Source organism: Pelophylax lessonae (genome assembly GCF_965119305.1).
Source record: "Pelophylax lessonae genome assembly, chromosome: 5".
NCBI classification, from domain to species: Eukaryota; Metazoa; Chordata; class Amphibia; order Anura; family Ranidae; genus Pelophylax; species Pelophylax lessonae.
Window position 1 is genome coordinate 320,425,415 of NC_138772.1, and position 25,615 is coordinate 320,451,029.

Sequence of the window (25,615 nt, forward strand, 5' to 3'; positions counted from 1 at the left end):
ATGTACTGGAACTCCGAGCGATCAGACTTTGTCTGGATCATTGGACAATTCGTCTTCAGGGGTGTCCGGTATGAATTCAGTTGGACAATGCCACAGGCTGTGGTCTATGTCAATCACCAAGATGGCAAAAAAAGTGTCCTGGCAGCTCAGGAAGTAGCCGGCATTCTAAGTTGGGCAGACTGATTAGTTCCAGCCCTCTCTGCTGTACACGTTCCATGGAAGGTACAGAGGTTTGTGGCACGGTCTTGGGATCCTCTGGCCGACGCCACAGATGCATTTTAGTGGCTCCAGACTCACCGTTCTTGGTATGCCGATCTGGTACAGCTGGTCGCCGATGCTCCTTGGAGACTTCCTCTCAGGGAAGGTCTGCTGTCGCAAGGGCCAATCTTCCATCCTGGTTTACAGTTACTGGCTTTAGTGGCTTGGCTGTTGAAAGCCAGGTGCTGAAGGCTAGAGGTTTGTCTGAATAGGTGATTCCTACGCTGTTTAAGGCTAGAAAATCTATTTCTAGGAAGATCTACCAACACACTTGGAAGACGCACATTGCTTGGTGTGAGTCTCTTGGGGTTCCACCTTTTCCTCCAATGAGGGGTTGAGCAGCGCCTGGCCTTGGGTACCATCAAGGGCCAGGTTTCGGCCTTGACTGTTTTCTTTCAACGTCCATCGGCCACACATTCCTTGGTGTGTACCTTTATCCAGGGAGTTCGACACTTGACTCCTCCAGTGCGGTCTCCATTGTCGCAGCTGGACCTCAGTTTGGTTGTCTGTTCTCCAGAAACCATCCTTTGAAAATATTCGGAAGGTTTCCCTGCTTACGTTGTTCCAGAAGGTGGCCTTTTTGGTGGCTATTACTATTGCGCGCAGGGTGTTGGAGCTTGCGGCGTTGTCTTGTCGTTTACCTTACCTGGTGGTTCACAGAGATAAGGTGGTTCTTCGTCCCTGTCCGTCGTTCCTTCCAAAGGTCGTCTCTGATTTCCATTTGAATGAAGACATTGTGTTGCCTCTACTATGTCCCAGGCCTGAACATCCTAAGGAAATTGTCTTGCATTCCCTGGATGTGGTTTGGGCAATCGGGGTGTACCTGGCAGCTACTGAGTTTTTTAGGAAGCCAGACTCACTATTTGTACTCACGAATGGACCTCGGAAAGGGTTGGCTGCTTCTGCTGCGACTATGTCCAGATGGATCAGACAGACAATGATTCAGGCCTATTCAGTTAGGGTCACGTTTCTCTCTTCCCTGTTTAGGCGCACTCTACTCGGCAGCTTAGTGCCTCCTAGGCCTTCCGTCATCAGCCGCAAGGTTTTACAGGCTGCTGTTTAGAGGACCTGGCCCTCTTTGAGGGTGTATTGTTTTTTTCAGGTGAGCTCCATCTGTTTATGGTTGAGCTCCATGTTACCTGCTTGAGTAAGGTTTAGCCTTGGAAGTTTTTTCTTGCTGTTCCTACCCCTCATGTTTGCCACTGCTTTGGGACGTCCCAATGGTCAAGAAGATAAGGAGCTGTGTCCGTCAATGAACGAAAGAGAAATGAGATTTTTGTCTTACCGTAAAATCCGTTTCTCTGATGTTCATTGACGGACACAGCACCCACCCCTTTGTGGAGTTGACTTTCTTCTGACACTGCTTGTAACAAAACTGAGTGCCCATAGCTGAGAGAAGAAGTATGCCCCCTGGGACTGCCCCAAAGGCGTAGTCCAGCTTTTTCCTGCTTAGTGTCCTACTCCTGTAGGGGGCAGTAGAATCCAATGGTCAAGAAGAAAAGGGGCTGTGTCTGAAATTGAACATCAGAGAAATGGATTTTACGGTAAGTCAAAAATCCCATTATTTAAAGTGTTACTAAACCCAGGACCCTGCATTTACTATATCTGGTCTCCCACAGCACACAGAACATGGAAATGCAATTATTTCAGTAAATATAAACTGCTAAACATCCAGGGGTAGAAAATTGGCAGACGTGGGTTCAGGGAGAATGGTCTCTCCACCAGGAGGTGTTTCATCGACTGTGTCTCCGTTGTGGGACTTCTGATGTTGACTTGTTGCCCTCTTGTCTCAACAGAAAGTTGCAGAGGTTCGTAGCAAGGTCCCTGAATCCTCTGGCCAGCGCCACAGAAGCTCTGGTAGCTCCTTGGGGCCAGTACCATCTGATGTACGCATTTCCCCCCATAACTTTTCTGCTAAGACTTCTGCGAAGAATCGAGGCAGAAGGGATTCTGGTCATCCTAGTGGCTCCGGACTGGCCTCGCAGGCCCTGGTATGCAAACCTAGTGTGGCCAATGTCCCTTGGAGACTTCCTCTCAGGTAAGATATGTTAGCTCAAGGACCGATCTTCCATCCTGCTTTACAGTCACTGGCTTTAACAGTTTGGCTGTTGAAAGCCAGGTGCTGAAGGATAGAAGGGTGTCTGAATCTGTGATTCCTACATGGTTAAAAGCTAGAAAATCTACTTCTAGGAAGATTTATCATCGAGTCTGGAAGAGGTACATCGCTTGGTGTGGGTCTCGGGGGGTCTCCCCCCGTTCCTTTTCGGTGTCTCTTGTTTTGGAGTTTCTCCAAAGAGGTGTAGATCAGCGGTTGGCCTTGGGTACCATCAAAGGGCAGATTTCGACCCTGGTGATTTTCTTTCAGTGCCCGTTGGCCACAATTTCCTTGGTTCACACCTTTGTTTAGGGGGTCCGCCACCAGGCTCCCCCAGTGAGATCTCCATTATCTCCGTGGGACCTCAATTTGGTGCTGTCGGTTCTCCAGAAACCATCTTTTGAAATTATTTGTGAGGTTTCTCTACTTTGTCACAGAAGGTAGCCTTCTTGGTGGCTATTACTTCTGCGTGCAGGGTTTCGGAGTTGACTGTGTTGTTTTGCCGTTTACCCTATCTGGTGGTGCATCGTCCCTGCCAGTTGTTCCTTCCTAAAGTCGTCTCTGATTTCCATTTAAATTAAGACATTGTGTTGCCTTCTTTGTGTCCTAAGCCTAAGCATCCTAAAGAGATTGCCTTATATTCTTTGGATGTGGTTCGGGCAATCAGGGTGTACCTGGCGGCGACTGAGTCATTCCGAAAATCGGATTCTCTTTTTGTCCTTACGGATGGAGCCCATAAAGGGCTGACCACTTTTGCTGTAACCATTTCTAGATGGATCAGACAGACCTATTCCATTAAGGGTCAGGATCCTCCTTTCCCTGTTAAGGCGCATTCTACGAGGGCGCTTAATGCTTCTTGGGCCTTCTGTCTTTAGGCATCGGTAGTGCAAGTTTGCAAAGCGGCCACTTGGTCCTCCGTGCACGCTTTCACAAAACTTTATAAGAGTTTAGAATTCAGCGCCTATCCTCGTATTAAGATTAACTCTCGTAATGTCGCCATCAATTTAAGTATGTGCTTAAATCAGGTGTATGGGTTGTTGTGAGGCGCTACTACCCTTAATAAATCATATTGAAATGCATTAAAAATTCTCTATGCAAAAGTACCTAAGTGCTTATTATAAAAAAGTGCAAACGTGCTTACAAAGTGCAAAAAATTGTGCAAAAAAATCATGTGTAAATCACATATAACTGTGCATGCCAAGATAATAATTCAATAAATTGTATAAATTATAATTGCTGAAATGTATTTTCTAAACCATTTTTAGACTTCACATAACGACAAAAAATTCATTAGTCTCTTATTAAGTAAGGGGGTTTTCCTGCGTGTCCCCAAAAGTGATCCGTGGTCCAAACCAGTAAAGTGCTAATATATATGTGCTCTGTGCTGTGATGTATTTTTTAAATAGATTTTTTTAGACTTCACATAAAGACATAAAGTTCATTAGTCTCTTATTAAAAAAGGGGGGTTCTCCTGTGTGTCACCAAAAGTGATCCGTGCTCCGAACTAGTAAAGTGCTAATATATATGTGCTCCGTGCTCCTCCACCTTGGTAAGTAATGGCCACTTACCAGAACAAATCCGGCCCCAAGGACCTAAACAGCTGTAGTATGGCTTCTCTGCTACGGAGATATTCCACCCTGAATTGGATGAGTGAGCTTGCTTTAACAATCCAAAATGGTTGGCCCAATCTTTGGTTATTGCTCAGGATTCCTGTAAAATAGATTGAAGATGATCATTGCGCAAATATATTTTATTAAAAAGTTTTCCAATAAAAGCTAAACACTCACATTCTCAAGTGCTCCCAGTAGCACTAACTTAAAAATCCTGTATGATTATAGTTCGGAAACGCTGCTTCCCGTAGCTTGCGTTCCACCCTGCCCGGAAATGACATAAACCGGAAGTAATGCCGCTATGATTAACCTCAATGCATTTCACTGGAAGTGACGTCTTCAGGAAGTTATCTTCCTAACTTCCTCAAGACCTATAGCAGGAAGTGGTAGTATACCACCTGGGACTGCCCTATAGGCGTGGTCAAACTTTTTTATGCCTAGTGTACTACTCCTGTAGCGGGCAGCATAAACCCAAGGGAAAAGGATTTTACGGTTAGACAAAAATCCAGTACTCTCATTAGCAGTATATAGCAGTTTTGTGACTTCAACCAGTGTCCGGTTAAAGCTTGTAGGAGGGGTTTTCATTCTCCTCTGACTGCCCTATGAGGCTGCAGGACCCGTGGCCCTCTGTCTGGACAGTGCTGATTGGCTCTGTGCTGATCACATGCACTCTCCCAAGAAAAAAAAAAACTCTCTAGCAATACACACCAAACTGAGCATGTGCAGCTTGTCTCAAAGGCTCTGTTCTATCAGGAAATAAGTTGGGGATAGTGGAAGAAGGGGAGGATCAGAGAAGATGGGATCAAACAGCCTTTTTTTACACAATGCAGAGGATTAACCCCTTAGGTTCCACAGTGAGTGAAACAAGCATGCTTTACTGCATATACAGACTGATTTTACTGTTTTGGGTTAAGTAAAACTTTAAGCTAGCCATACTGTGCATCCGGAAAGTATTCACAGCGCTTCACTTTTTCAAAATTTTTTCATGTTATAGCCTTATTCCAAAATGAATTAAATTCATTATTTTCCTCAAAATACTACAAACAATACCCCATAATGAGAACATGAAGGAAGTTTTGTTTGAAATCTTTGCAAATTTGTTAAAAAATAAAAAATAAAAATCCAATGTACATAAGTATTCACAGCCTTTGCTCAATTGAAGCACCTTTGGCACCAATTACAGCTTCAAGTCTTCAAGTCTTTTTGCTTATGATGCTGCAAACTTGGCACACCTATTTTTGGACAGTTTCTACCATTCTTTTTTGCAGGACCCCTCAAGCGTCATCAGGTTGGATGGTCGTTGTCCTGTTGGAAGATTAACCTTCCCCCCCCCAGTCTGAGATCCAGAGCACTCTGGAGCAGGTTTTCATCAAGGGTGTCTCTACATTGCTGCATTCATCTTTCCCTTGGTCCTGACTAGTCTCCCAGTTCCTGCCACTAAAAAACATCTCCACAGCATGATGCTTCCACCGCCATGCTTCACTGTAGGGATGGTATTGGCCAGGTGATGAGCGGTGCCTGTTTTCCTCCAGACATGATGCTTGCCATTCAGGCCAAAGAGTTCACTGTTTGTTTCATCAGGCCAGAGAATTTTGTTTCTCATGGTCTGAGAGTCCTTCAGGTGCCTTTTGGCAAACTCCAGGTGAGCTGTCATGTGCCTTTTTAGTGAGGAGTGGCTTCCGTCTGGCCACTCTGTCATACAGGCCTGATTGGAGGAGTGCTACAGAGATGGTTGTTCTTGTGGAAGGTTCTCCTCTCTCCACAGAGAAACGCTGGAGCTCTCCACAGCATGATGCTGCCACCACCACCATGCTTCACTGTAGGGATGGTATTAGCCAGGTGATGAGCTGTACCTGGTTTCCTCCAGACATGATGCTTGCAATTCAGGCCAAAGAGTTCACTCTTTGTTTCATCAGACCACAGAATTATGTTTCTCATGGTCTGAGAGTCCTTTAGGTGCCTTTTAGCAAACTCTAGGTGGTCTGTCATGTGCCTTTAAGTGAGGAGTGGCTTCCGTCTGGCCACTCTATCATACAGGCCTGATTGGAGGAGTGCTACAGAGATGGTTGGTCTTCTGGAAGGTTTTCCTCTCTCCACAGAGAAATGCTGGAGCTCTGTCAGAGTGACTATCTGGTTCTTGGTCACCTCCTTTACTAAGGCCCTTCTTAGTAAAAACATTTCTTTTTCGGTTATATTTCTTGCATGATTCTCCCTCCCATCATTGATTAGAAGTTCATTCGTTTTTTCCAAAAATTTCCAACATGCCCGATCACTCAAATTCAATTGCTGCACAAAAATCGGCCGTTGCTGCAGCCCCACTAATGGTGCGAAATTCAAAAGAAAATTCTTAGCTATAATTTTCGTAAGAAAAATCTTTCGGAAATTCAACCCATGTATGGCCTGCTTTATACCTGATATTTCATTTTACTTGAGTTGTTTAGTTCTTCTTTAAAGCACATCATTTTAAAATAGATCTTTCTTCAATATATAATGGTTTATAATGTAACATATATTGACTATGAAGGTCTGTATACATTTTCTAGTGTTTCCTTTTTAATGTTTGCCTTACCTCCCAACACTTTATTCATTCTGTCAAACTCCATGCGCTCTATCCTTCGCTTTACATTCCCTTCAATCCATCTCACTCAAAACTCAATTTTCACATGTTTTCGAATAAGCAGTGATTCAGCCACAACGCTGGATCTGTTGTGCTAAGGCCCTGGACTTCTTCCAGCGATACAAAACTTGAGAGGAAAAACAACCCCAAAAGATAAATATTTTTTTTCTACTTGCCATTACAAAGTCATTTTGCTGCTGTTCTTGCAGAGGCACCTTTTTTACTTGCTTGCATTCTCATTTGTTGCCTCATGTCTGGTTTTCTGAGAAAATGTTCTATAAATGACCAATTGATTGGTGCAAGTAATGTTCCTCATGTACGAAATGAGATTGTATAAATAGCTCCTGAAATCTTTGCCTGAAAAGTATTAGTTTAAGGTTTAAGGATTACGAATGTACTCAAAGAGAACCTGTCATTCAAAAAACTGCTGCAGGTATGAAGTACTTACAGATCACACCTGCTGTAGCAGCTAAAGCCCCGTACACACGATCAGATTATCGAACAATCTGTCGTCCGTTTTTTGTGGCATGCTAGTCTGATGTGGAAAGTGAAGAGGTTATTTTCATACGAATTTTCCCGTACGACAGAATTCTACTTCAGAAGGGATGTCATGTGTTGGATTGCTTTGTATGTGTTCTTTCATCTCTGAGCATGCCTAGTCTTGCTCTTAAGATTTTTTTCCATCGAAATCTGTACTAATGAGACGAAAATCGGATGTTGATTTGACTGACGACAAAAATTTTACAGCCTGCACATCAGAATTTTGCAGGCTGAAAAGTCGGAGTTGGCTGTCGAAAGCACCATACTAACAATCCGAAAATCGACAGATCGGTCGTCGGGCGAATTTTCCCTACAGATTTTCTTATCGTGTGTACGGGCCTTAAGACTCTGCTTCTGTGGTCAAATTATCAACTGTTCTGGCAGACAAAGTTTCTACATATAAATGTAGTGTCTTCTGATCTCAGTGCTTCTGTTATCTTTGAGGATGAATTGTTCTGCAATGCCTGCAGCTACAGCGGTCCCTGAAGGCTTGCTTTAAAGTTAATATATTGCGTGCTAAGAATATTTCAATAATTTAGCCTGGCCACGGGTTCACTTTAAGGTAACACTTAAGACAACCTTTTTTTTTTTTTTTGGTTTTGGTTAGAGTGGTGAGGGATTAGAACACCTGCCAGTTTTTATTGCTGTCTGTGCTCCCCGTTTCATCTCAAATAGAGATTCATCTCTATTTGTCCTGTTTACCATTATCATTAAAAGTGAAAGTAAAGGAAAATTCCAAATTTTGGATTGTCCCCAAAAAAGTAATATAGGGGGAATCTTCCAATGGGACACTAGTTCTGGTGGGCTGGGGGTCCCCAAGGAAATCTCTTAATTTGCAATAATTTCCCCTTACTTACTGTTTGGTTATGGGACAGGAAGTGAAGGGAGATCTCGGCAATGAAACACAAATGGCCAAAAAAAAAAATCTGAAAGGTGTTGTAATCCTCTCTTATTCTATTCAAAATGTAGAAAAAAGTTTTGCCTATAGTTCTATATTTCAAGAAGAAAAAAAAGTGTGAAAAATATTAAAAAACTTTAAGTCAAAAATGAATAGAAATGAAAAAGAAAAAAAATACCTCCTCTCCAAAATAATAACCAAATCCCAGGGACAGTGCCACCTTACACTGGATGTCATTTGTGAGTATTAAATGAGCACCAAACAGTCATGCAAAACAAGATTTTTGCAGTCACAGGCATGTGAAAATGAGGTTATCTTCCTAATCTCTGTTTGAATAAGCCTTACACAATCTTGTTTTAGTACACAGATTTTTTTTCTTTTTGTGTGTAGTCAAGAGGGGGAAAAAACTCTTCTAAACTGAAAGTAATTATTATTTTTTTTTTTTTTTTATGTGATCTTTAGTACCTTTTTACTTTATGACAATTTATACTTATTCTAGTAAAGCTAAGCATACAATAGAAGATAACATAGAAGAATTTTGCCTTGTGAACATTCATTCAATCTTCTATAATGGTTAGGAGGGGGGTTTAGAACAATGTTTGCTTTCAATCAGAGTGATGAGAAAATAGTGAGATGGAAAGTTTTTTTCAAAACAAATGAAATTCTAATTGTGAATGTGGTTTTTGTTTGCTTAAAATCTTACTTATTGTAATGAAACTTGACTATTATGTTTGAGGTTCCATTCAAATGGCAAGTCTAGGTGAAAATTTAGTGCTTTCAAGCTGAATAACTTGTAAAATGACTTTTTTGGAATTTTTGAACGAACGTTCAAATGAAAAGCCAACCTCTAAATGATCTAATTCTCAAAACTAGCCTTTTTCAAACTTATTAACACGGAGGAACCCTTGAAGTAGTTTAACATGCACATTGAACCTCTGATAATAATTTACTGGGTACATAAGTATGATAACCACTAGAAAGCATGCGCCTTACATTTGTGGCCATTGAGAACAATTCTCCCTTACAGATAGTTTACCTGAAGTTCTGCTGTAAGAAACAGTGAGCAGACAGACAGACTTTTTTTTTTTTGCACGCAGACGAGGCATGCACTGTCTCTTCTGCAATAAAATGGTCCTAACTGCCTGTTCATTGTCTTCTCCGGTGCTGTATACTGAACTGCGCATGTGCAGCTCAGGTTGCAGTGCTGGACTGGTCTCTGAGTGTTGGATGATAGCCAATAAAGAGGCCCAAAGACTGGCACTCAGAAGAAGATGCCGGCACTGGCAAGGGACTGTTGCACAGGTAAATAACAGTATTTACCCTTTCACAACATTTCTGCCCGCAGTCCTAAATCACGAAGTATGAAGGGAGCCTTACAATTAGACTGTAGCCACAGGATTTCCTAGGCACCCTAACCCTTATGCTTTCTTAAGTGTTTTTTGCAGTTTGGAGAAAAGCACTACAGTCTAATTAACATGATTTCCTATGGTACATGTTCACATCTATGCATTTTGCAGCCAGGGCATTTTTGGAAAGGGTCGGGGTGTTTTGCATGTAATAGACTTCAGTGGAAGCGCACTGTGTTTGTGATGCAATTTATGATGTGTTTTGTGGTTTTTAATTTTCCCTTTTAAACACTGTGTATAGCTGGTTGCTAAGGAGCGAGCCAGGGAGCTGGCTGCCACATCCTTACCACCCGATGAGCCCCCAGCTGTCAGCGGGATTCCCCACCGACAGCTGAATGTAAAAAAAAAAAAAAAGTTTGCCATTAAAAAAAAAAAAACGGCATTTGGTCCCCCCCTAGGTATGGTTTTGGAGGGGACACCCCAATGCCAAAGTTTAAAAAAAAAATAATGGCATGGGGTCCCCCCCAAAATCCATACCAGACCCTTATCCGAGCATGCAGCCAGGCAGGTCAGGAATAGGAGGGGACGAGTGAGCCCCCTCAACATCCGGTGGGGGGGGCTTTGATGTTGATGGGGACAAAGACCTCTTCCCGACAATCCTGGGCGGTGGTTGTGGGGGTCTGCTGGCAGGGGGGTTTTCAGAATGTGGAAGACCCCCAGATCTTTTCTTTCATCTTCATGTGGTCGGCTTTCCTGGCACCCTGACAGTACACAAGGGCCATGAATCCTGATGATGCAGGTGCTCCTACGCTCCCCATGCTGGTTACCAGGCTTGATCAACAAGATCACCTTTTGGGTCACTTCGCTCAGGCGTTGCAGACGTTGCTTGAAATGCACAGCACACCTTGCTCCTGGTGCTGCTAGGCCTATGGTACCTCCTGCTGCTGCTCCTGTTGCCGCTCCTGCAGCTGCAGCTATAGTCGCTGTTACCAGAGGGATGACTGGTTCAGCCCCTCTCCAGCAGCGCTATGGGGGTGAACCGATTCAGTGTCATGGCTAAACCAAGTGGGCATTTATTTTCAGATGGTTACCCAGGCATTTCCCTCTGACAGGTCCAAAGTGGGCTTCCTAATCTCATTGCTCTCAGACAAGGCCTTGGCCTGGGTGAATCGCTTATGGAAGAACAATAATCATGTGATACTCGATTACCCGAGTTTTGTTGCATCCTTTCGTAGGGTATTCGATGTGCCTGCTCGCTCTGTCTATGCTGCTAAGCTGCTCCTACCCATTAAACAGGGTATACAAATCGTTGCAGAGTATGCCATCGAATTTCGTACCGTGGCAGCAGAGGTGGGCTGGAATAATGAGGCTCTGGTCTCTGTCTTCTCTCATGGTCTCTCCGATGCATTGAAGGACGAGATTGCGGCCAAGATCTCCCTGACGAGCTTGAGGCTCTCATATCTTTCCTGATTTTGATTGATACCAGGCTCAGGGAGATACTATCGTTTAAGGAGCGCCTGCGGAGGCCTCCTACCTGATTGGCTCCTGCAGTTTCTTCCCCCCCTGTTCCTCCCTCACCTCCCACGCCTCCTGGGCATGGTGCGTCTGGCTGTGAACCCATGCTGGGGTTCACTCGCCTTTCTGAGGCTGAGTGGGCCTTTAGGAGGAGGGAGGGCCGGTGCCTGTATTGCGACTTTGGTGGGCATTCCCTGAAATCTTGTCCTACCGGTGCGGGAAACGGTCCTGTCAGGGGCAGATCTTAGGTGGAATTTCCTCATCCCTGGTTTCCTGTAAAGATAAACCACTAATCACAGTTGTCCTCTCCTGGACAGCAGGTTTGGTGGTTACTCCGGTGCTGGGGGTTGCTTTATTGACAGTACATTTGCTGCTGCAAATTCAATACCCTTGCAGCCCCGTGTTTCTCTACTAGTCATTGAGGCGATTGATGGCAGACCCCTTTAACCAACACAGGTTACCAACGAGACTGTTCCGGTTGACATGGCGATAGGGGCTGTTCACAGGGAGTAAGCCTGTTTCCAGGTTATATCGTCCCCACACTACCTTGTATACATGGGCATGTTAAGGTACATTGTACCTCCTCGGATTCAGTGTTGCCTACTGAATATCATGAGTATCAAAATGTATTTGGCAAGGTGCGCGCTGGTCCTTCTCATTGTCCGTACTATTGTGCCATCGACTTGCAACCTGGTGCCATTCTCCCTCGTGGCAGGGTTAATCCTCCCTCGGTTGCAAAGAATAAGCCAATGAAGGAGTATGTGGTGGATGCGCTTGCCCAGGGGCACATTGCAAGTCCACTTCTCCAGCGGGTGCCCGTTTTTTGTTCGTAAAGAGGAAGGGGGGGGGGGGCGAGTTGAGACCTTGCATTGATTATAGGGGCCTCAATCACATCACGGTCAAGAATGCATACCCGATTCCATTGATTACTGAATTGTTCGGCCTTTAATCGAGCAACGGTCTTTACCAAGCTTGGCCTAAGGATCCTCGTAAGGATCAAGGAGGGAGATAAGTGGAATACCACGTTTAATACCAGAACCGGTCATTACGAATATCTAGTGATGCCCGTTGGCTTGTGCCCACTGTCTCCCAGTAGTTTATCAATGATGTCTTTCGGGATATGTTGCAGCAATGTGTGGTCGTCTATTTGGACGACATCTTGATTTACTCGGACTCCATTGAATCACACTACCTGGACAAGTGTTGCAATGGTTGCTTGAGAATGGGCTTTTCTGTAAGCATCACTGCTTGCAGTCTTCTGTTCTCCGTGTTCCTGTGCATGAGCTGGCTTGGCCGACGACTTTCCTGGCTCTCAATCTGGTTCCCCTTCATCCCCCCAGGGATTTCTGGGTCTTTTGGGGGGTAACCTCAGTGCGTTTAGCTAAAGCCCCCAACTCTCTCCCTGGGCATCTGCCAGTCCCCTTGGTGCCCGCAGATTCGATAAAGATTTCTCCCGCCTATTGTGACAAAATTGTCACGAGTCAGTGGACTTGTTCTAAATGCTATATGGCGTTGCCTAAGCGTTTCGATAGACGGTATCCCTTGGGGAGTCTCTGTTGAATAATTGGGCAGTTCCACCTGTGGTGGACTCTCAGGTCTCCGGGCTAAATAAATCAACCCTATTTCCAGTGGAGGAGTCTCCGGTTTTTAAAAGATCCTTTTGACAGGAGAGCTGAGACATGTTTACTGTGGCTGGATCGGCCCTTAGGGCGGTGTTCACTATAGCATTGGTGTCCCAGACTTTTAACGGTTCGGGCAAAGCTTTTACGCCAGGATCTTTGGGAGGGGGGGGGGGGGGATAGCTTCTCCCTGCCTTTGCAGGGCTGGCGGACCAGTTGGTCCAGGGGTTGCAGTTCGTCTGTGATGTCTCTCTGGATGCGGCTCCCTTAGTCTCTAGGCTATCCATGACAGCAGTGGTCCTTCAGTGCAGGATATGGCTGAAATGCTGGTCTGTGGACCAGACTTCTAAGAAGGCCTTATCTGATCTTCCTTTTGTGGGGCATCACCTGTTCGGATCCTTCCTGGATGATATCATTTATCAGGATTTCAAGACGAGGGATCTAAGTCTGTAAGGACTGGTAAGCCAAGAGCGGGACCTTCTGGACCCGTGGATCTCCCTGATTCAAGAAAGGTGGGTCCATGAGCTGCTTCGGTCCGGCTACAAGATCCAGTTTCGGTCTTATCCTCCAGAGAGGTTCTTTCCTTCCTACCTGCGTTGATGCTCAGATCGCTTGCGAGGTCCCTTCGGGGCGATGCAAGACTTGCTACTACAAGGCGTGATTGTTCTGGTGTCAGAATCGGAACGTTTTTTTTCATGGGTTTCATTCAAACATGTTTACAGGTCCCAGGAAGGAAAGCGAGGTACATCCAATATTAGACCTAAGCTCTGAAACGCTTGTGCGGGTACAGATGTTCCGAATGGAGTCAATTTATACAGGGGTGGCATCCCTACATCAGGGGGATCTTCTGGCCTCTACCAATATCAAGCACGTTTACCTTCATATTTCAATATACTGTATGTCTGTAATCCGCGCCTCCTCTGCTTGCCGTGGATGAGGAGCATTATCAAGAGGTTTTGCCTCGGCTCCTCTGGTCTTCACAAAGTGTTGGCCCCGGTGTTGGCATTGTTGCACCAGCGGGGGATTGCGGTACTGGAGTACCTGGATGATCTTCTTCTGTGAGCAGAGTCTCTGACTGCTCTAAAGGACAACCGGGAGATTACTGTCTGAACTGTGCAGGAGTTTGGTTTGAAATGTATTTTTCAGGTATTGGCTCTGGTTCCGTGCACCTAGTTGGATTATCTGGGACTGCTCTGGATTTGGCCTCAGCCAGGGTGTTCCTCCCATGGGACAAGCTCCAAAATCTGCAGGATGAATTTGGCTCCTGTTGTCCAGCAGTCTGTCGTCTTTCAGGACTGGCATGCGGGTGCTAGGTCTGTTGTCTACCTTCGAGGCAGTTCCATTTGCACAGTTTCTCACTAGACTTCTGCAAATAGAGATTCTTGCCATGTGGGGCAAGAATCCACAGTCTGTCCCCTGTACTGGACGGTAGTAACAACGGATGCCAGCCTGTCCTAATGGGGTGGTGTTTTTTGGCACGGATTGTGCTCAAGGGGTCTGGACTCTGGAATAATCTACCGATCGATATAGTGGACAATTCCTCTGGGGGTGTTTCATCAGTTGTGTCTCCGGTAGGGAACTCCCCGAGGTGATCCTGTTGGTCTCTCATCTCAACAGGAAGGTGCCTAGGTTTGTGGAATGGTCTCAGGATCCTCAGGCCCACGTCACAAATGGTGGCTCCTTTGGGGCCAGTATCGTTTGCTATATGTCTTTTCATTTCTAGAACTTCTGCCTAGATTCCTGAGTAGATTTGAGGCAGAAGGGATTACGGCCTTCCTAGTGGCTGGCCTTGCCGGTCTTGGTAGGCAGATCTGAAACGGTTGGTCACCGATGCTCCTTGGAGACTTCCTCTTAGAGGAGAGATGTTGGCCCATGGGCCAATTTTCCATCTTGCCTTAAGCCCCGTACACACGTACTGATCGTCGGCCGAACGATCGGCTGTCTTTTGTCCAGGGCTGTCGTGTCTGCTGAAAACTGCAAAAGACTGCACACAAATTTTGTCGGCCAACAACAGCCGACTGCAGAAGTGATGTCATGTGATGGTTAACTTTCCTTGTCTTTTTTCTTTTCTGAGCATGCCCAGTCTTGCTAATCTGCTGTCTGTCGGCCGAAATCTGTACTTACTGGCGAACAATCGGCCGTTCTGGTGACGGCCAACAAAAATTTTAATGCCTGCACACCCGATTCTGTTCGGCCGAAAATGCGCTGTCGGCTGTCGGGAAGCATCATACTAACAAGCCTACAATCGGCCGAACGGTCGTCGGCCGAATATTTACGGCCGACAATCGGTACGTGTGTACAGGGCTTTACAGTTGCTGGCTTAACAGCTTGGCTGTCAGAAGCCTGGTGCTGAACAATAGAGGGCTATCTGAATCGGGGAGTCCCACGCTGCTGCAAGCTAGTAAATCTGCTTTTAGGAAGATTTACCATCGCGTTTGAGGAGCATACCTTGTGGGTGTGAATCTCTTGGGGTTCACCTCTGCTCCTTTTTGGTGACTCAGAGTTTGGCTTTCCTCCAACGACGTGTTGAGCAGCGTCTGGCTTTGGGTACCATCAAGGGTCAGGTTCGGCCTTGGCGGTTTTCTTGGTGGCTTTTTCTTCTGCACGTAGGGTGTCAGAGCTGGCAGCTTTGTTTTGTCATTCACCTTTCTTGGTGGTTCACGGAGATAAAGTGGTGCTTCATCTCTGCCAGTCACTTCTTCCAAAGGTTGTTTCTGGTTTCTATTTAAATGAACACATTGTGTTGCCTTACTTGTGCTTTAAGCCTAAGCACTCTAAAGAGATTGCCTTACATTCTTTGAATGTGGTTTGGGCAATGGGGGTGTACTTGGCGGCGACTGAGTCCTTGTCTAAAATAGGATTCCCTGTCTGTCCTTACGGATGGACCCTGTAAGAGGCTGGTCACGTCTGCTGCGACCATTTCCTGATTGATCAGGCAGGCAGTGTTGCAGGCCTATTCTGTTAAGGGTCAAGTTCCTCCTTTCCCTGTTAAGGCGCATTCCACAAGGGCGCTTAGTGCTTCTTGGGCCTTCCATCATCAGGTATCAGTGGTGCAAGTTGCAAGGCGGCTACCTGGTCGTCTGTGCACGCTTTCACAACATTTTATATGGTGGATGTGTTGGCATCTGTGAAAGCTGCCTTTGGCTTGAAGGTTTTACAGGCCGCTGTTGGAGAGGATTAGTCCTCTTTGAGGGTGTAGTTTTTTGTCAGATGAGCTCCAGTTGTTTCCTGGTTGAGCGCCTGTTTTACCTGGCTGGCTACATTGAGCCTTTTGGGAAGTATGTTTATTGCTGTGTTCTTCCCACCCCTCATGTTGACACTGGTTTGGGTTGTCCCAAGGGTCAAGAAGATATGGAGCTGTGTCTGTCAATGAATGAAAGAGAAAACTGTATTTTTGTCTTACCGTAAAATTATTTTCTCTGATGTTCATTGACGGTTGGGTTATACTGTATGTTCTTGTGACACTGCTTGTTACGATACTGAAGACCTATAGCAGGAAGTGGGAGTATACCCCCTGGGACTGCCCTATAAGTGTAGTCAAACTTTTTTCCACCTAGAGTCCTACACCTGTAGGGGGCAGCATAAACCCAAGGGTCAAGAAGATATGGAGCTGTGTCCGTCAATGAACATCAGAGAAAAGGATTTTACGTAAGACAAACGTCCAGTTTTTTTTTTTGTACAGTCAGTTCATTTGGCTTTGTCACAGTTTCAGCCAGGCATTATAATGCAGCAAAGCTAAGAGCCATAAAATTCTTCTTTCAACATGAATGTTATATAAATGCCCCCTAATTTTAACAGGGCATTTTGATATTTTAATTGTCATGTTCTTTGCGTGAAACTTTCAATGTTGTAATATAAGGAATGTGGGAGAAAGCAGGGCAACTTTGATGTGGGAATTGTTTTTTTGTAGTTGTTCCAGTAGTCCAATCATACGCTTTACCGTGGCTAGCTTTCAGTTTCACATGTATACAGTGATTTGCAGTATCAACAACCCTTAGTCTAGTAACAATATTCTCTACTAGCAGATACTCATTTTTAAAGGAACATTTTAATTCGCTGCCAAATTTGTGACTTCTATAGTGTCTGTTCTATTTATTTTTATGGCAGTTTCCCTGAAATTAGTTAAACTGCAAACATCAGTAGGATTATATAATTGCATGTTAGTTAAAATGACGAATCGTAACATTTCTTAGGGGATCAAACAGAAAAACCTGAAATGGCAAATTAATGATTTTGGAGTTAAAGGATAGCTGTATTTTCTATTGATTTCAAAACCAACAGAAAGGCCTCATGCACACTGGACGTTTTTTAAACTCTCCTAAAAGCCCTCCTCCTGGCCGCAATGTTTTTGGGAAACAAAAATGCATGGCGCTTGCAAGAGTGTGTAATGCGTATAGCCATGTTTACCCATGTCAAGCATTTGGGCACTAATTAATTTCATTGGCCAGGATAAAAAATGTATGTCCAAACACTTGACGCAGTTAAACACGTGTTAACATGCGTCAAACGTTTTTCCAGCCAAAACTCTGCTCCTGGACGCACTGGCAGTGGATTTTTTTCCTGCCTCTAAACTCTCCTGCCACTAAACGCCTCTATAAGTTTATGGGTGAATGGACACACTCTTGAAGAATCAGCAATTGAACTTAAAGATGAAATTCGCAATGAAATTGTAGATCATCTTTGCCATTTATTCACATCTTTTAATCAGTATTTTCCATTCTTGAATGAAAACAATAATGACTGTGTTCGAAATCCATTCATAAAAGACAAGCCAGCCAATTTTTCTGATGTCGATTTTGAGAATCACAGGTGGAAGAATTCCACAGGTGGAATTTACTCAAAGAATACCCAGAATTGTCCAAGTGGGCAATTAAAGTTCTGTTGCCGTTCGCCAGCACATACTTATGTGAAACTGGATCCTTGCTTTACTCTGCAACAAAAACAAAGTATTGAAATCGACTTGACGCAACTGCAGACATGCGAATACAATTGTCAACAATTAAACCAGATATAAAAAGACAACATTACACTCTGCTCATTTAAAGGTTTGCACTGCGCTACTCTACGGCAAACATTTTTTTGTTGGGGTTCCAAAGTTTTGCTATACCATGTGAAAGGGTTCCAATGGAAAAATTAAATGGGAAAGCCTGCTCTACAGCAATAGCTTTCCTTTAGAAATATGGGCTTCTTTTGAAGGAGCAGTCTATTCAAAATAAAGTCACAGTAGCAGGTTAATGCACCATTGCCTTTTTATATTCTCTAGGACTAGGAACTGAGATCTCTGCAACTGAAATACCTCTTTTAACAACCAACCATGGAATGTTAAAGCTGGTCATACACATATCAATTGTAAGTCAGTTTCAACCAGTTTCCATCCATCGGGGTTTACACATACAATCATCAAGTTATCAGTCAATAATGGGCAACAAATTGACAGTACACTTTATTAACCAGTTCCGGCCCGCGCTATAGCCGAAAGACGGCTACAGCGTGGGCTTTAATTTCCGGGAGGCCGTCTTTAAACGGTCTCCCAGTAACAGGCTCCCCGCACGCGCATCGGGGAAAATCTGTGTTCGGCCGTGTCCCTTGGACACAGCCAATCACAGATCGTGGTGAATGGCCAATCACAGCGCCCATTTGCCACGCGATCGGAACATCCAATGAGAGATGATCTCAAATGTAAACATATGAGATCATCTCTCATTGCCAGCTCTCCTTCCTCACACAGAGACTGCGTGTGAGGAAGAGGAGAGCCGATCAGCGGTTAGGGGACACAGAGAAATGTAATCAGGGCACCGATCACCAGTGCCCTGATTACACAAGAGGGAAATAAAATGCCATAACTGCCCACCATCAGTCCCCACAGTGCCCGCCCTCAGTGCCCCCCATCAGTGCCTATAGTGCTGCCAGTCAGTGCCCATTAGTGCCTGCTCATCTAGGCACTGATGGGCACTGACTAGCAGCACTATGGGCACTGAGTGTGGGCACCGATGGTGCTGCCCATCAGTGCTCATCAGTGCCGCCCATCAGTGCTCATCAGTGCCACCCGTCAGTGTCCATCAGTGCCACCCATCAGTGCCACCTCTCAGTGGCCAGCAGTTCCACCTCTCAGTGTCCAGCAGTGCCACCTATCAGTGCTCATCAGTGCCGCCTATCAGTGCTCATCAGTGCTGCATATTAGTACCTCCTCATCAGTGCCACCTCATCAGTGCCCATAAGTGCCACCTCATCAGTGCCCATAAGTGCCACCTCATCAGTGCCCATCAGTGCAGCCTATCAGTGAAGGAGAAAAATTTATTTTCAAAATTTACAGAAAATAAGAAAAACTTTTTTTTTTCAAAATTTTCTGTCTTTTTTCTTTTTTTTTGGAAGAAATAAAAAACCCAGAGGTGATTAAATACCACCAAAAGAAAGCTCTATTTGTGTGAAAAAAATGTCATATGGGTGCAGTGTAGCATGACCGCGCAATTGTCATTCAAAGTGTGAGAGCGCTGAAAGCTGAAAATTGGCCTGGGCAGGAAGGGGGTGAAAGTGCCCTGTAGGCAAGTGGTTAAACAATTGAAAACAGAAAAATAACTTTCTCATTGAAAGTGTCCAGTGTTCTCCCTTCTCATGTTTTTGACAGCTCCGGTGTGCTATAATGTGGGTTTCAGGTCACCCTGGAATTTGCTTTGAATTGCATAGTAAATTTATTGTGTGTGCAATAACATGCTTTATATTTCCAGACATGGTGTGCATTAGAACATGTAAGAAGGAGCCCTAAAAATTCTCACAATCTCCCTCAATCAGAGTTCTCTTTTTAATCCACTTTATCCAGATTTCACAGAGCACTGATAGCAATGTACTTCCTCTATCTAATTTCTGAGTCACTAATAACATTCTAACAAGAATTTTACTGCAGTTGTTACTTGAAGACATTAGTAACTTATTGATTGCTTTCACCTATTGCCAGGAATTGCTGTTTGAAGGAAATGTATGATGGTTTTCTATATATTTCCCTTCGTTATGATTTATGTTTGGGTTTTAAAATGTGAAATGCATTAAGAAATATAAACATAATACATAGTAAGGGGGTCGTACTGTTAATGTTTTCACACAGAATGTATAAAACTTTTTCCTAGGACTTACATGTTTCTAAATGAACCTAATTGAAAACTGTGCCAAAACATTAATAAACAGAGCGTCTGTGAGATATATACTTTTTTAGGCATTTATAGTCTGTGTGTATACAGTAGGAAAAATAATTATTTGATCCCCTGCAGATTTTGTAAGTTTTGTCAACAAGTGCTGTGGTCAGTTGAGACCAAAATTGAGCTGTTTGGCATTAACACGACCCGCCATGTTTGGAGGGAGAAAAATGCTGACAATGACCTTAGGAACACCATCCCTACAGTCAAACATGGAGGTTTAAACATTAGGCTTTGGGGCAAAGTTTCTCTGCTAAAGGTGCCACATTGAGGGACCAATGGACAGGGCAATGTATTGTAAAATCTTGGATGAGAACCGTCTTGCCTCAGCCAGAACACTGAAGATGGGTCATGGATGGGTCTTCCGGCATGACAATGACCAAAAACTTGCCGCCAAGACAACAAAGGAGTGTCTTGGAAGCACATTAAGGTCATGGAGTGACCCAGCCAATCTCCAGACCTTCATCCTATAGAAATTTATGGAAGATACTCAAACTTCGAGTTGCCAAGCGACCGCCAAGAAACCTTAAGGATTTTGAGAAGATCTGTAAAATCTGTAGAAAAAAAAAAAAAAAAGAAAAAAGTGGACCAAAATACCTCCTGTGTGCAAATCTGGTAACCAACTACATGAAACGTCTTACCTCTGTGCTTACCAACAAGGGTTTCTCCACCAACTATTAAGTCATGTTTTGCTTGGGGATCAAATACTTATTTTACTCACTGAACTAACTGAATTTAAAAAATTTATAATGTGTTTTTTCTGGATTTTTGGTTGATATTCTGTCTCTATCATTTAACATACGCCTATGATAAAAATTATAGAACCTTCATTTCTTTGTAAGTGGGAAAACTTACAAAATCTGCAGGGGATCAAATAGTTATTTTCCCCACTGTATGTGTATTTGTTTATTTATTTTTAAAACCTATGAAAGTAAAAAAAAAAAAGTAAATAAAGTTGAGTCAAAGCAGTAGGGCGCATTTACCACATTCCTAGCATTTTCCTTGCGTTAAGGCAAGCATATTTACATGCATTGGTGTGTGGTGTGTTTCTTATGCATTGCAGTGCCTTTTTATAAGATTTTTTTTTTCACATGCATTTTATTTTTATTTTTTTCCAATCGCATTTCAACAGTCACACTGCAAAGGGTTTTAAAATTGCACCCAGTTACTTCTGGTGTGAGCGGGTCCTTGTGGTTTATTTTTTAAGTTAGTGTACCAAAATGTAGGTAGGTGGCCTCTTGCATTCAGTTTTTGTGGTCCAATTATAGTTTTCCTTTTTGGGTAATTGGTCAAAAATCTGGTTAAATGGCCTCTTCTTTCCAACTTTGTGGTCCTTGGATGAATGATGCAATCGCACATATTTACAAATAGTTCAACTATCCTTACGCCTGATTTTTGAATTTGAATCTTCTGATTGCAGGTACTAAACAGTTATTTCTGTTGGCACGGCATAAATTGGGCCTAAAAGAAAAATGTTGGCCCTGTTTTTTAAATGTTTTTAAACCGTTGCAAATAGTGCTAGCTTTTAGAGATAAAAGGGGACAAGGCCTCTTCAAAACTGAATTTGTCTTGATAGGTCAATAGGTAGGAATAGGGGTAGGATTTATAGGGATGTTTTGTGCTGGTTTTCACTTGGAAAGTATGGTCTTGATCACTAATATAGCACAAATCATTGCTTCCCCTCCTTTATACTTTGTATGAATTACTTCAGCTTAACTTTGCTGAATGGAATATGTTTCATGTGAGTGCTGTAATGCACAAATGTTTGTAATTATCCCTTGTGTTGATATACAGTTTGTGTAGTTATTTATCTTATATTGAACACTTTGTATGTGATTGATGTATGTGATGACATAAAAAGCTAATGTTTAGAAAAAAATACATTGTATGTCAAAATAAAGTCGAAATTTCGGTGCGTCCTATTTTCTAGCATCTAGGCTTTTATCTAACTGGTAAAATAATAAATATGGGAGTTTCATAGATCTGTAATATGCAGCGTGTTATGTATGTGATACCTCATTAAATTTTATTGATGCATGTAGGGAAGGATGGCGCACGTTGGGTAGCTTGAAATGTGGTAGAAGTTATTCCATGTAAGGCATGACTACAGTGTTATAGAGCAGACTAAAGCCCCCTCAGAATGTATTTAAATCTCTTGACTCCTTGGTTGAAAGTTGCCTAGAAGCTTTAGCAAGCTGAGACAGTGCTCTCAACACTAGTATGTGCCTGGACGCTGCAGATTTGTCTTTTTTTTTCTTAATATTTATCAAAACAGTAACAGGCTTAGATGCATGATTTATACTTATGCTGTTTGGCAGGTCAGTAATGGTCACGGCTGAACACTGCCAAGCCCATAACCATCAATGCTGCATTGGGCTGACTGTACATAGCAGTCAAATGGGCATTGCGGCTTGCTGTGTATGCATAATAATTGGTAAAACGATGTGGTAGCGCTGCTAAATATACCAATAATTCATTAATTTAAAATAACAGTGAATGCACAAATCATACCCTGACATATAATATAAAATTATTGTTAAAAAAGTAAATAGTTGTACATTCCAAAAAAGGACTTCCTAAACTGCAAAAAAAATAGTGCAAAAACACCGTCTTTGGTTATGCAAGGTGTAGGTGAAACAATAAATCCTGATGTGCTGGAATAAAAAAAGGAAAAAACACTCCTTTGTGCAAACATGCAATAGTCCAAAAACAGTCTCTAAAAAAAGTGCAATGTGTGAGTCATTCCATGAGTGTCCACTCCTTAAATCTTGTGCTGCAATCCCCAGGTAAAGTGTCTGCTCACCTCCATAATTAACCCACTAGGGGGTCTATGGCAATATTAGGACAGATAATCACTGCCAACCACTCACTAGGTGCCTCCACAGTCCTTGCCAAGGCTCCAAATTAGCACATGTAGAAACAAAAAGGACAATCTCCAATGGTGTAATACCCAAACATTTAGGGAGCAATAAGACAAATCCCAGCTTCAAAAGTTAAACTCACATTTATTAAAATAAAATACAGCTTAAAATCGCAATTCCAACAGTGATCACATGTAAGCACAATCCTGCCCACCACTTGGTACCTCTACGCGTTAGGCCACATCCACCATGGCTTCAACTGGAGGAGAACACTCATGGAATGACTCTCACACATTGCACTTTTTTTAGAGACTGTTTTTGGACTATTAATTGCATGTTTGCATAAAGGAGTGTTTTTTCCTTTATTTTTTATTTTTTATTCCAGCACGTCAGGATTTATTGTTTCACCAACACCTTGCATAACCAAAGACATTGTGTTTTTGCAATATTTTTTTGCATTTTAAGAGGGGCTTATTTTGGATTGAACAACTATTTACTTTTATAACAATACTTTTATAATATGTCATGGTATTATTTGTGTATGCACTGTTAGTTTAAATTAATGAGTTATTGGTACATTTAGCAACGCTACCACATAGTTTTACAAATTATTATCTTGCAGATGTGGGAACACATTTAGGTGGTAGCAGCAGCTCTTTTTTTTAGTTTACCACTGTTTTTATATACTAAGGTAGTGCACAATTACACAGCCTTTTTAGTTGTTGTGTATGGGGCTGTGTAGCCATAGACCGGACAGGGTGCCCATGCTGACCTGTGTACTGTGGCCAAGAGCGCCTACAATGGGCATGTGTAGTCACATTTTCTCTAGTCAAATGTATGTCTGAACAATTAAAGGGTAACTCCACCTTCGTGGGCAAAAAATAGCAAATAAATAAAAAATAATATAGCGTTTACAATTGCAACACAAGTCATATTGTATTTGAATGTTATTAAAATGGCCTTTCCTTTTTAATCTGCAGCCGCTGCAATTGTCTAGAAATGCAATACAATATGACTACCTGGAGGTGTACTGACCACACCCCAGAAACATAATTTTACTGCTTGTGGGATTGGCTCACTGATTTTCCCAGAAGTCTGCCTAAGATACAAATCAGATTTCAGGCATCCCCTGGAACAAAAATTTAATTTTTGGTGAGATACTCCCTAATGGAACATGTATAAAGGGATGCGGGCCCAGCAGATTTCCTTATTAGTGCTCTGCAGGTGTCACAGCTGATTGATAATTATAAAAACCACTCTCATTAGACCCACTCAGTACAGAGGAACAAACAGTGATTTCTTCAGAATTACAAAAGGTAGGAATCTGCAACAAAGGTTGTTATAATCCTTGCAATGTACATAGATCACCCAGAGGGGAACGGAGTTAAATTTTAGGCATTTTTTTTTACAATATGACATAGTGCTGACACCTGCTGGGCTGTGCAGGTAGAAAAGTTAGGTAAATCACAAGAATGGCTAAACAGATTTACAAATGTTTTGGTAAGTAATCTAGATTATCTGTGTATATTACACCTAAATTCATATATAAATATATAAAATGGAAAAAAAAAGCAGCAGTTCACAAAAATATCTAGCCTAGTCCGATGACAATTTTTTTCATTACTAGTCAGCAGAAGTGACTGTAACTACCTAAAGACATAATTCTTAATGGATGGGGATCTTCTGATGTCCCAGGGATCCTTTAGGTTTAAACCTGATATCTTGAAGCTATGCTTTGCCCATGCAGGTGCCACTGAGGCACCAGCACTCTGACACGTGGGTGAAAACAGAGTCCTTGGGTCCAACTGGATGCTTAGGGCTTCCTCTTTTCACTCCCAGCAACAAATGCAGTGGCCATGGAGTAAAGGGAATGTAAGTGGAAGCTCCTGCAAGAACTGGTTTTAAAGTCAACCTCATGCTTGCCTAATTATGACCACATTTTATCAGATGCTGCTTTGCCTGCTGCCCCAAATACTTTTCAAATTTGAAACATTTTACATAAGAAGAGTTTTGAACATCCAACAAATGCAATAACAAAAGAGATGACAAATGTGCACCTTTATTCTCCTGGATCTCTATTAGAATGTATGCCCTAAATACTTTATGTATGCAGTAGACTAAAAAGCTTTTCAGTATTAAATTATATCCAAAAGGACAGAAGTAGTTTTGATTTATAGCTGAATATCATTGAGTAAAGCATTACTATCATGTGTGGATGAGCCCTCAACGTCCTTCTGGAAACCATTAAAAAAAAAAAGTTTTGGCTGGAGTTTTTTCTTTTAAGGTTTAGATAAAGTGAGTGATAGGTTTTATTCTGTCAAAATCTCAATTGGCCAAATTACCTGCAATTCTTATCCCCTCGGGCACAGTAGAAAGTGAGTGGAAATCTCCCCCGGTGAGGAGAAATCTTTTCTTTGACATTTGTCACTGCAACAAGTGCCTCCACAACTTTATTCCCTACTACTATTCCAGTGACAAGTGCAACTTAGCATTTTGCCTCATTTTCTGTCCCAGTGATGGTGGTCAAAAATAGTGAAGGTACATTTTCGCAAAAGGGACACAAAGTAGTAACCTGACAAAGGCTGTAACCCTTTCCAACTCTGTCCAAATTTGGAAAATAAATCTGAAAAAAAGTTTTACTTAATCATGCCAGTGCATATGCATAAGGAACTTCAAGTAAAAAAAAAAAAATTGGAAAAATTCTTAATTCTTTATTGCGGAACAACCACTTTTTTTCTAGAGCTATTACAAAAATTCTGAAATTCTTGCTTTGTTGTTTAGATTAATTCTGAATTATTATTTCATCTTTATTTTTAAATTACATTTTTTGGGAAAATTTGGGCTTGATATTTCTATGTAAGAGTGCTTAGGTAGAAATGGTATAAGGGCTGCTGTTTGTGAACTGTTAAATGCGACTTGTGTACATTTTCTGATGACCATTTATTTTCCAGCAATCCATCAAAAATTAGAAGCGGATGGTACGGAAAAAGTGGAAGGTTCAATGACGCAAAAATTGGAAAAGGTTCTGAAAAGTAAGTTTTATATTCCCTTAAAAACGTCTATTAACAG

The 25,615-nt window shown here is 42.7% G+C and overlaps 1 protein-coding gene across 2 annotated transcripts in view; it reads left to right on the forward strand.

Moving 5' to 3' along the window:
• Window positions 1-25,615, forward strand: part of EXOC2 (exocyst complex component 2) — a 366,356-nt gene that overhangs the window by 109,762 nt on the left and 230,979 nt on the right. For both annotated transcript variants that reach the window (XM_082258649.1, XM_082258650.1), the window contains exon 6: window positions 25,498-25,578. In XM_082258649.1, the coding sequence (XP_082114775.1) occupies window positions 25,498-25,578 (81 nt within the window). The remainder of the gene's footprint in view (window positions 1-25,497; window positions 25,579-25,615) is intronic.